The sequence below is a fragment of the Prunus persica genome, chromosome G2 (genome assembly GCF_000346465.2).
Source record: "Prunus persica cultivar Lovell chromosome G2, Prunus_persica_NCBIv2, whole genome shotgun sequence".
NCBI lineage: Eukaryota > Viridiplantae > Streptophyta > Magnoliopsida > Rosales > Rosaceae > Prunus > Prunus persica.
Genome location: NC_034010.1, coordinates 6,175,768 through 6,187,920, shown reverse-complemented (window position 1 = coordinate 6,187,920; position 12,153 = coordinate 6,175,768). Strand labels below are relative to the sequence as shown.

Genomic DNA, 12,153 nt, shown 5'->3' with positions numbered 1-12,153 from the left:
TCGTAACCCTTGGGATCTCAGACAAATCTGATTATGTCGGCGGTTTTCTATATAAACCGTCGTGGTTATTTCAATTCTTGTCATTAAGTAAGATCTACCGACGTAGGGTAAGAAAATCAAAGAAAAAAATTGTTAACAAAAATTATTATTAAGACGACGGTTTAAATTAAAGGTACGACGTATAAAATGAATAAATGCGACGTTAAATTTTATAGTGCGATTTAAAGATAGCGTCGTAGAACTATACGAGAATGACGTCGATATATTTATATTTTCCGTCGTTGTAAATTAATTTAATACGACGATATTTTGTATTTTAAAGCCGTGGATTTGTTTATTATTATACGGCGTCTTATACGAAAACCTCGTCGTGTTATTTTATGAGTAAAAACGGCGGTTTTTTTTGAAATCGTCGTCTTTACTTTCTACGTCGGTCGATTCATAACTTCTGCCGTTCTTTGTTGGCTTTGATTTTACACTGCGGAAATCTGTTTCAAATAGACGTCGGTTGTTTAATTAGGTACGTCGTTGTTTTTGAACAGCCATTTGAATCTCCATTTTTTAGTTGTCTAAGGTGGTATTACACGACGGTGTTTTTAGAACCGTCGTCTTTTCAAAAACCACGACGGTTTTCACTTAGACCGTCGTTGTTTTCTGGTCGTCTTTTTCACTTTTTGTAGTAGTGTCTGAGTCTTTTCAGTCTCCCTGCCTTTCCAGAAACTTCTTCATACGCAAAGCGGATTGAACATGAGGTTCCAGCCATGCCAAGTCAAATCTGAAGATCTCAACATCCTCCCATAAACTTTGAAGGCGTACACAGATATCCTCTGTCATATCCTTCACCGTTGTAGTCTTCAGAAAATGCAGGAGTTCCCCAAAAGCTGTGAATGCACATTTGCTAACTTTGCGACTTCTCTTCTGTTGGCATGCAATCAACGAAGGATACCATGAACAGATTTCCTCTAATAGTGGCACAAAAGCTTTATCTATTAGTCCTAAACCCCTAAAGTCCAAATGCTGGCCAGTCGGCGTAAGTTCCTTGAGTGCAGAGGGGTCAACAAGGCTACCAATTTCAGAAGGTGGTGCTGAAGGTTCCCGTCCATTGTATTGTTTCTCTGTTTGTCCTAAACTCCTTAAATCCATCAGTCGACCAGTTTCTGGGTCTTTTAAAATCCTACCTTTAACGTTATGAACTGAAACTTCAGCTTCAAAAACTCATGTATCATTCACGAGATACCCTTTATCATGGTTACAAAGCTCACTTAGACGAATGAATAATGGGAAGCCCGAGTCCTCAGTTGCCACAAACTCATGTCCGCTGCTGTCTGTAACAACAAAATATAATCAAGAATAAAATCTGATGAACACCAAATAGGAAAATATAAATGTAGAGGAGAGGAGGGCTGTTGAAGTGTAAGAAATAGCGCATTCAGTTAAGTTGTCAACGATCAAAACTCAATGGACAAAATATCACAGTTCAAACAGTAGGAGAAAAATATCTTAACTGACTTATAAGCCTAAATGATTACAATATAGATGGAGCATAGATGATAAAAGGATCCCGGGCCTCTGCATTTACAAAGTGCACTTATGTATGATTAAAGATGTTTAACTTATCAGTAACTTTTTCTTCAATAGTAGAAGAAAATAGTAGAAGAAAATTAAGAGAACATATTTCAAAACTTAAAACACATTGTGAAAGCATTAAAAAAAAAAAAATTGCTATAACGATCTTTAGAATCTAAATGCTTTTCCCATATATTGAAGGGCTTCTTAGAGATAGGTCCATTATGTTAGAATTCTCAGTTTGTATCTGTATTTTCAGATTAGGAAGAGGTGCTTATTCTAGAGCATTTTGCTAGAGAGAGTGAAGAGAAAAATAGGAATGCACTGTTCTATTGAATTCAGCAAATTCTGCAGCTCACATAGTGTGACTGACAGAGAGAGAAGTGTGATTCTCTCTAACAGAATTACAGCTGTCACCCTATTAGGTGATTACACATGTCATACCAAATCTAAGCTAGAGAATCCACCTAGACTATGATCTAATGGTTCTCATTACATCATTTAAATAGACTTAGCAAGAAAACAGAAAACAGAAGATGACTTCAGCTCTAAGAAATCTGCAGAAGGATTATATTTCAACACTCCCTTCTAATCCTTTAGCTGATTTCACTCCAAGCAAGCTTCTCAGCCTTACAAACCGATCCTTAGGCAAAGCCTTAGTCAAAATGTCTGCTATCTGATCTTCTGTCTTGCAGTACACCAGTTCAATTTCTTTTGCTTGAATGGCTTCCCTTATAAAATGAAATTTCCTGCTGATGTGTCTTGTCTTTTGGTGATGAACTGGATTCCTTGCCATTGCAATTGCAGAGGTGTTGTCACATAGAATTGGAGTCCCTTCTACCTATTCTTCACCAAAATCTTCAAGCACAAATCTGAGCCACTTAGCTTGTGAAGTTGCTTCTGCAGCACTCACATACTCAGCTTCGGCTGTAGATAGAGCAATTGTGTTTTGCTTGATGGAAGCCCAAGAGAACATGCCTGAACCTAGTGTGAAGGCATATCCTGAGGTGCTCCTCATATCATCCTCACTCCCAGCCCAGTCACTGTCACAGTACCCAATTAGAGTAGCTGTTTTCCCCTTTTCAAATTCAATTCCAAAATCCAATGTGCCTTGTATGTATCTCAGCACCCTTTTAGCAGTTCCCATGTGTTTCTTTGAGGGATTGTGCATAAACCTAGCAAGCAAGCTAGATGCAAACATGACATCTGGTCTTGTGGCAGTCAGATAAAGCAGACTTCCTACAATCTGTCTGAATTCACTTTCATCTGCTGCTTCACTCCCATCTTCTCTACACAATTTCTCATTCACCACTAATGGAATTGCCACTGACTTGCAGTCTCTCATTCCAAACTTCTCAAGAATTTTCATGGCATATTTCTTTTGATGAATGAAAATATGCTTATTAGTTTGTTCCACTCCCATGCCAAGAAAATGGTGCAACAGACCCAAGTCTGTCATCTCATAGTGTTGCATCATATCTTGTTTAAATTCTTCAAGCATTTTAGGGCAGCTTCCAGTATATATAATGTCATCTACATAAAGTGAGACAATGATAATACCTGAGGTGTCACTTGTTTTGATATAGAGAGTAGCTTCACTTAAGCTCTTCTTAAAACCTGCAATGTTGAAATAGGCATCTATTTCATCATACCAGGCCCTTGGGGCTTGTTTCAGTCCATATAGAGCCTTGTTCAACCTGTACACCTTGGTTTCCTTGCTCTCTTGAACATATCCTTGAGGTTGTTCAACATAAACTTCCTCCTTTAGAATGCCATTGAGAAAGACAGACTTCACATCCAGTTGAAATAGGTTCCATTCCTTTTGTGCTGCAAGGGCTATCAAAGTTCTGATGGTGTCAAGTCTTGCCACAAGGGAAAATGTCTCATTATAGTCGATTCCAGGCTTCTGTGAATAGCCTTTAGCCACAAGCCTAGCTTTATTCTTCTGCACAGTACCATCTAGGTTCAGTTTGACCTTGTAGACCCACTTAACACCAATTACTGGTTTGTTAGATGGCCTGTCAACTAATTTCCAAGTATTGTTCTTCTCAATCATCTCCAATTCAGCCTCCATTGCACTTCTCCATGATTCATCCAAATCTACTTCTTCAAAGCTGTCAGGTTCTACAATGCACATGTTGCATTGTGCCATTATGTCATTAATACTCCTTCACTTGTGAGGTGTGTGATCAAACCTTTGAGTCTCATCAAGCATTTCTTCCCCTTGAGGTGCAATTTCTTCTTCCATCTGCATTTGAGTATCCAAAAACTGAGATTGTTCATCTAATAGCCTCTGTTCAGTTTCTGCAGTACCTTGATTTCCATCTGGCATAGGCATTCTCACATCTGCATTGCTAGGATTGTCCCACTTCCATGAGGCTTCTTCATCAAAATAGACATCCCTAGATAAGATAATCTTTCTAGTCTTAGGATCATAGAGTCTATAGCCTTTTTCACACAATCCATAGCCCACAAAAATGCATTTGTGACTGTTTTCTTCCAACTTGTGTCTCAAAACAGAAGGAATAAGTACATGACATAGGCATCCAAACACTTTCAAGTGTGCAATACCTGGCTTTCTTCCTGTGTAGGCCTCAAATGGTGTCACTTTCTTAAGAGACTTAGAAGGACACCTGTTGAGAAGGTAGACTGCTGTATGAACAGCTTCTGCCCAAAATTCATATGGAAGACTCTTTTCATGTAGCATAGACTTTGCCATCTCAATCACAATCTTGTTCTTCCTCTCAACAACTCCATTTTGCTGAGGGGAATATGCTACTGTCAGCTGTCTTTGTATTCCAGCCTCACTGCAGTATGCAAGAAATTCATTTGACATGAATTCTCCACCTCTGTCACTTCTAAGTGATTTCACTTTGTGTCCACTCTGCAATTCTGTCATTGCTTTGAACTTCTTGAAACATTCAAAAGCATTAGATTTATTTCTGAGAAAATAAACCCAAGCCATTCTTGTATAGTCATCAATGAATAACAGGAAGTATCTGTTTTCTGACATTGATGCAATCTGCATTGGACCACAGATGTCAGTGTGAACTAATTCAAGTGGAAACTGAGCTCTCCAAGTAGATTCTGCAGGAAATGAGTCTCTATGCTGCTTTCCCAGCTTGCAGCCTTTACAAACTGCAAAATCCTTCTCCAGACTAGGCAGTCTATGAACCATGTCTTGATTTGCCAACATCCTGATGCTTTGATCATTAAGATGGCCCAGCCTTTTATGCCAAGTCTGCAAACTGTGAGTCACACTTGCTCTCAGCACCAACTGAGTAGCAGGTACCATTGTGAGAGAGAAACACCTATTGCTAGTCATTGGAACCTTAGCTATAGGATTTTGTAGTGACCAATCATCAAAAATTGTCACCATTCCCTTTCCAAATACTAAACAATACCCATGTTCCATCATCTGACCAACACTGAGCAAGTTCTCTTCTAAACGAGGCACCAACATCACTTCTTGAATGTGTTTTCTGCCTGTCTTGGTTTCTATCACAAGTGTACCTTTTCCTGCAACTTGAACTGTCTCTCCAGTCCCCATTTTCACCTTGGAAGTTACATCCCTTCGAATATCTATCAGTAGCCTTTCATCTCCAGTCATGTGGTTGCTACAGCCACTGTCCACATACCAAGAATTGTTCAATTTCACATCTGTCATGGCATTGCATGCATAAAACAATGTTCCAGTTTCTTCAACCTGATTGGCATAATTCACCTTCTGCACAGGTTGGTTTCAATGGCAATCTCTAACCATGTGACCAAACTTTCCACATCCTCTGCATTTTGGTTTTCCTTCAAACCAGCACTTGCCATAGTGCAGTTTTTCACAGTGCTTGCAGGGTGTTTTAGTTCCTTCATTTGATGCATTTGGTTTGGAATTAGAATTGGACTTGTTATTCCAATTCTTCCCATTTTCCTTCCAGTTCTTCTGAGACTTGTTACCTCCAGAAGAACTTCCATTCTTAGAGCTTTTACTCTCTATGTTCAGGCTAGTAAAAGCCTTTTCTGTGGAGTTTTCAGTGTGCCTATCCAATCTGAGCTCAAAGTTCTTGAGAGACGCAACCACTTCTTGAATTTCAAGAGTGTCAAGATCCTTTGAATGCTCAATCACAGAACATATAGAGTCATAAGATCTAGGCAAGCTAATAAGCAATTTCTGCACAACTCTTTCTCTAGGTAACTCTTCACCATAACTTTTCATTTGATTAATCAGATCAAACAGTTTAGCAACATAACCAGAGAATGACTCACTATCCTTCATACGAGTGTATTCAAACTCTCTACGTAAGCCTTGTAGTTTCACACTTCGTACCTGTTTATCGCCTCTAAACTCCTTCTTCAGAATATCCCATGCACCTTTTGAGGTTTCTTCATTCACTATTCTGGGAAAAATTTGGTCTGAGACTGCACCTTGGATCAGTCTAAGTGCACGAGCATCTTTCATCAAAATATCAGCCGATGTAGACTTCTCTTCTTCAGCAGCTTTAGATCCTTCTTCCTTTCCTTTTTCCTTCATTGGATCTGAAGCATCAAAGCCATTTTCAACCAAATCCCACAGTCCATGAGATTTCAGAATGGTCTTCATTCGAATGCTCCAAAACTCATAGTTTTCTCCATTGAACACTGGTGTACGAAACTCAGAAGAGCTTGATCCTGCCATGTTAGACATCAGACGCAGCTAGAAAGGCTTCGTGAAATTTTGAGTGAGCTCAACGTCAGCTCAGCCAAGCACCAGCTCGAATCTCACAGATTCACGCCCAATAAACAATCAAACCTGGCTCTGAGGCCATGTTAGAATTCTCAGTTTGTATCTGTATTTTCAGATTAGGAAGAGGTGCTTATTCTAGAGCATTTTGCTAGAGAGAGTGAAGAGAAAAATAGGAATGCACTGTTCTATTGAATTCAGCAAATTCTGCAGCTCACATAGTGTGACTGACAGAGAGAGAAGTGTGATTCTCTCTAACAGAATTACAGCTGTCACCCTATTAGGTGATTACACATGTCATACCAAATCTAAGCTAGAGAATCCACCTAGACTATGATCTAATGTTTCTCATTACATCATTTAAATAGACTTAGCAAGAAAACAGAAAACAGAAGATGACTTCAGCTCTAAGAAATCTGCAGAAGGATTATATTTCAACACATTATCACTTTAGATACAGTTGATCCAATTGATTCTTCTCAATTGCAGTTCACCTAGCAAATTGTGTGGCCGGGTAAGCAAACCTTTGTAGCCATATTTGTTGCGTTTTGCGACCTGTAACAAATTTTTCATAATATATATTCTAATGGGGACATGTTTTTACTGTAGACGTGGTCACATTCGCGGCGTTTGAGCGACTGTGAATAGCAGTTATCTGCCACATATTTTGAACACAAACTCAAATTTGCTGATGCTGATGATCTATATAGATGTTGAGTTTAAACACAATATAAACGTTGTGTGATAAGCGCACGTCATCAGATAATGGTATATTTCAATAAATTAATGACAAGCCATCACCAGAGATACGAACATAAATTTGAATTAAGATACTCTTTCTTGTTGACTTCTTGGTATCAAGTTGATTAACTAGGGTGAAGCTGAAGTTGGCATATCTACTCCACCCGGATGGCAATGATGAAGCTTCTGCAACATCCAAATACACGGCCAAGTGCTCTACTTCTTTGTTCCCCTTAGGAAATATAAGGATCCGCCTGATCATATATACACCAACCAGGGAAATCGAGCCCAAAGCTAACTAACAATTAGGGTAATTATATCACCCTCATAAACAAATTAGTTCGTACGTACCATTTATAAATTATAACCACCAATGAATAACACGCCGGAGTAATGCTTTATGTTAGTCAACTTAGAGAAGTGATCAATTCTCCAAGTGAATTTCCCCGAAGACAAAAGGTCGTCCTCTCCCGCATTCTTCATTATACTACCATGCAAGTTCAAACATGAAAATAATAGCCACCGTCACACAAATATCACACAATAGATACTAGTTTTGATTAAAATCGCATATATAGCACATGTAGAGATGCAAAACAAAAAGCACCAATATTAATAAATATAATAGTCCAGAGGCGTCCCTTCCACTCGACCAATTCATATGTCAATATATGAGAGAGAGAGAGAGAGAGAGAGAGAGAGAGAGAGTTTTGATAAAATGCAGAAGAAATGGGAATTTTGACAGACGAAATCTTCCTTAAGCCTGTCTCTTAACTCTATGGCCACTTAGGAAGAGAGATGGTCAGTTGATTAAGGATTCTTTCATCTGTATTACGTTATCCCATGAGTAACTAAGTAAGTTTTTAATGGACAAAATGGCAAGGGACCGTCTCTCTTCCAAAACCATATGAACCAAAATTATCAGAAAAAAGGTGCCCCATCGGCCAGACATAACTTCAAAAGAAATACTAGTAAGACTCTCACACACGCGACACATTAATAAATTTTTCTGAAGATCCTTTCGTATTTTGGCATCTTTTCTTTTCTTTTGGTTTTATTATTTTTAGAGAAGTCAATTGTTCACTCCGATACACAAGGTCGTCTCCTTTATTCTCCTTTCTTTCGTTTCAATCATGACCTAATGTACTATAGAAATCTGAGGTAAACATTTTAATACCTTCAAAAGAATAAGTCTCAACGAAAAGCCGTCGTCCAATATCTTGGATAAAATTCTACATTTTTCATTGCATAGCTTTATATATATAGTTCTCTTCAGTTGAGGGATCCCTTAAATAGTGTTATTTGAGGGATGAAGCTCTCAACCATTGATCTATTTTAATGTTCTTGTGTGGCTGAGATTGAATTACATCTTTTAACACGTTTTCACACTCTTGACCCACCACAAACTCCACTTACGCCGGGAAACGAAAGTTCTCTCTTCTTCCTCCTACCCTTGGAGACCTTTCACGCAGACCAAACGACCCAACATGAAGAGGAAGACTCACCATCGTCAGTTGAAGAAGAAGGCCCAACGTGAACTAGTTGTTGAGCTCGTGAGATTTCGATGATAAAAGGGTATGGTATCCTGAGTTTTGATATGGATTTTAAGAACTCATCAACAATTCCTTCAAACTCGTGCTTTCAATGCTCCATTCAACATGGTTTGGGTTTTCTTGTTTTTTTTTTCTTCTTAATCTAGTCTTTTGGATTAAGGGAAAAAAAAAAAGACAAGAAAATAGAATTTATACACATCATATATTCTTCATGTTGGGTCTTTGGTCTGCGTGAAAGGTCTCCAAGCATTGGAGGAAGAAGAGAGACCTTTCGTTTCCCAGTGTACGTCGTTCCCAAGCGTAAGTGAAGTTTGTGATGGGTCAAGAGTGTGAAAACGAGTTAAAATATGTAATTCAATCTCAGCCACACAAGATCATTAAAACAGATCCAACGGTTGAGTGCCCCTCAAATAACACTATTTGAGGAATTCCTCAACTGAAAGGGACTATATATACTCTATAAGAATAATACTACTCTTACCACATTTGTATATCACATCCTTATACCATCTTATGTGGCAACTGAAGTGGACAACCACATCAATTAAAATTATTTAATATTTTATTTTCTTTTATGATTTATTCAAGTATTTGTTTTTCTAATTGTCTTAATTAAAATACACTTCATTGATTTAATTGATGTGACATATAATATGAACATGCCACATCACGTGGTATAGAAATATGGGATAAAAATGTGGTAAGTATAGCATTACACTATATATAATGATGCAAACTCAGCACACCCAAGCCAGCTCAAGCTAATCCAATACCAGCATCAGCATGGGAAGGATAGCTAGCAAGCAAAAAGGATGAGCCGAAGGAAGATGCTTCATTAAGCCTTCGATACTATTCTAGAATGAACAATCATATAGACCTGTATATGTACATAATTTACACAATAGACAAACTAAAATGGTGAAATAAACAACATGATCAGTAAAGGATAATGGATACTCTTTCTTAATGATTTCTTTCTATCAAGTTGATTAACCAGGGGAAGTCTGAGCTTTGCATATCTAGTCCACCCAGATGGATATCTTGAAGGATCTGGAACGTCCAAATATACCGAAAAGTAATCTACATTGTTCCCCTTGGGAAATATAAGGATCCCCCTGACCGTACCAACCAAGGAAATTTAGTCCATAACTTAGTAATGCAGTGATGGGTGTGAGCTTTTCTTCTATCATATTTGCCGTAGCTGAATGATGTCGGGAAGAGGAGTCTATCTCCAAGCCGCCATTGTTAAGGAGCTCTTGGATTTTGTCCTTCAGGATATAACAATCCTTGAGCGTATGACTGACAAGGCGATGATATCGACAATACCTAGGGTCATTTGTCTTGTTGGCCTCAGCAGGACGTTTTGATTCTGGCAGAGCAATAGCATTGGAGGCCAGAAGTTGGTCAAAGATTTCTTCTACATCATCATCATCAAAAGAATATTTGACCTCTTTGCGTTCTTTAAGAGTGAGCCTTTTAGGTGGGTCTTTGTTTTGGCCTTTGTTATTTTTCTTTTCAGTTTTGACGAACGTGGCCAACGACTCTCCTTTCATGGACTTCTTGTCATTTTTCTTTTCCCCAAATTGAATTTTTGGGACGCGGACTTTTGGCGAGCAATTTGTCTTTCAACATTGCTCGCCTTTGACACCAAAGCGTCAAATGATTGGGGTTCAGCAGTGGCGACAAAAGTCGCAATGTCTGGCATGAGGTTATTGTAGCACATTTGCACTGCTGATTGCTCAGTAATTTTCTCCGGGCATTGAAGATTGAGACTCCTCCATCTCATTATAAAGTCATTAGCACTTTCCCCTGGCTTTTGGGTAGTTTGAGCTAGGTCCATGATCAAGACCTTCTTTTTAGAACTGACAAATTGTGCCAAAAATGCTTTTTGCATGTCGTCCCACGTCAAGATAGAGCCTGGCGGTAGCTGTGTATACCAAGTGAAAGCTGATCCTTTTAGGGATTGGACAAATTGACGCACCAAGAGAGCGTCTGACTGAGATGTCTCGCCACATGCTGAGTAAAAATGTGCCAGATGTTCATGGGGTGAGCTATTTATGCCATCAAATTTATCAAATATGGGCCGTTGATAACCGTTCGGGAATGGTATGGCGTCATAGTGAGAAGGGAAGGGTTTTCGATACCCTTGAACAGGAGGCGCTATGGACAATTGGAACTCACGAATCCCCTCAGCAATTAATGCCTTTATGTCGTTTGGGGAAATTGTGCTTGTAGAGCTCTCTGCTTTTTCCTCTTTTGTTTGTTGTTCATGGGTCATCGATTCATTTGTTTTGCCCCTGTCTTGCTCTCCTATGACGGCTTTCCCTTTCAACTTAGCTGATAGTAACGCTATTTCCGCGTCTTTCTCTGCTAACTTCTGCTGCATTTCCCTTCGCAAGTCTTGCATAATCTCTTGGATTAAGGGCAACTGGTCCTCAGTATTAGAAGTACCAGTCATCATGACTTGCATGCTTTCCACCCCGTCATGAAGTTTGACCCCTTGGGATACTACACAATCATTCTCTTGAGTTTGAGATACGGGATCATCATAAAGAGGATTCCATTGTAAGTAATCGTCCAAACGGGTTGAGTTTGGAGCGGATAACTCGGGAATAGTCATCCCCATCATGTCTCGGGATTTGGAACGAGTCAATGGACCCATGTAGGACCTTGACAGCTCTTGAGATTTCGGGACTGCCCCTTGTGATACGGGATTTTGATCCCTTGAAGCATCAGTTGTCGTCACCTTTTGCACATGCCTTCTTTGTGGATGAGGTATATTCACCACCTTCTTCTCCATGATGATGGCTTTGTTTTTACCCTTAGAAGAGCACGGGTAAACCTCTTGTGATGTGGATTCCACAGCATGGGTTTTTGGACTTGACGGAGGTTCGGCCCCTTGGACCTCAGCGTTCTCCACAGAGTCGTCCTTTTGACCTTCATCACTAGTTTCATTGGTGGAAGTCATCAGAACAGAATCTGTAGGATATAGGTCGACCGGGATTGATCCAATCATGATTTGGACCAATTGGGTAGCATTTGTCCTCTTGGAAGTCGGCACAGCCAGGGTGCTCGAGGTGTTCTTGCCTTCAGCCACAAATGGGCTTGTCCCCGAAAGCTCGGCCAAAACTGCCTCAATAGACTCCCTCTTTGCTTCTTTCTTTCTTAAAGCACGCGCAGCCCTCTTTCTTGCATTTCGGAGAGCGTTCTTGGAAGGTGCTTTCTTCAATTGGGTCTTGACAACCTTAGGAGTGACCTGAGGCTTGACCCTCTGAATGGGCTTTAGAACGGCGCACTTGATGAGGCTCTCACCAACAATGAAAGTCTTTTTGAACCCTACTCGTTTGGTGCACACATTCCAGGGAGCTTCGATCTTGTGGAAGAAAATTGTAACTTGTGGTGCCATCGAATATGGTTTTGTTAACCTGTGGCATACACAAAAATAAAAACATTAGTCACTTTATGATTGGAGATGAAACGGTAAATGGATCCCACCGGGCGTGCCAAAAATTATGTTGAAGGAAAATGTGATCCTCCTAATATAATTTCACCACCACTAATTAAATAACGGGGTTTTAT

At 39.5% G+C, this 12,153-nt stretch overlaps 2 protein-coding genes across 2 annotated transcripts; both read right to left on the bottom strand.

Annotated features, from left to right (window-relative positions):
* On the bottom strand, positions 697–1,143 carry LOC18786736. Its single transcript, XM_007219615.2, has one exon. It carries the CDS (start codon positions 1,141–1,143, stop codon positions 697–699), a length of 447 nt encoding a protein of 148 aa, XP_007219677.2.
* LOC109947247 lies at positions 5,309–6,235 on the bottom strand. Its single transcript, XM_020557174.1, has one exon. It carries the CDS (start codon positions 6,233–6,235, stop codon positions 5,309–5,311), a length of 927 nt encoding a protein of 308 aa, XP_020412763.1.

Bases quoted from the DNA above. Each gene is read 5' to 3' on its own strand.
- LOC109947247 (XM_020557174.1), bottom strand. From the start codon at position 6,235: ATGGCAGGATCAAGCTCTTCTGAGTTTCGTACACCAGTGTTCAATGGA.
- LOC18786736 (XM_007219615.2), bottom strand. From the start codon at position 1,143: ATGGATTTAAGGAGTTTAGGACAAACAGAGAAACAATACAATGGACGG.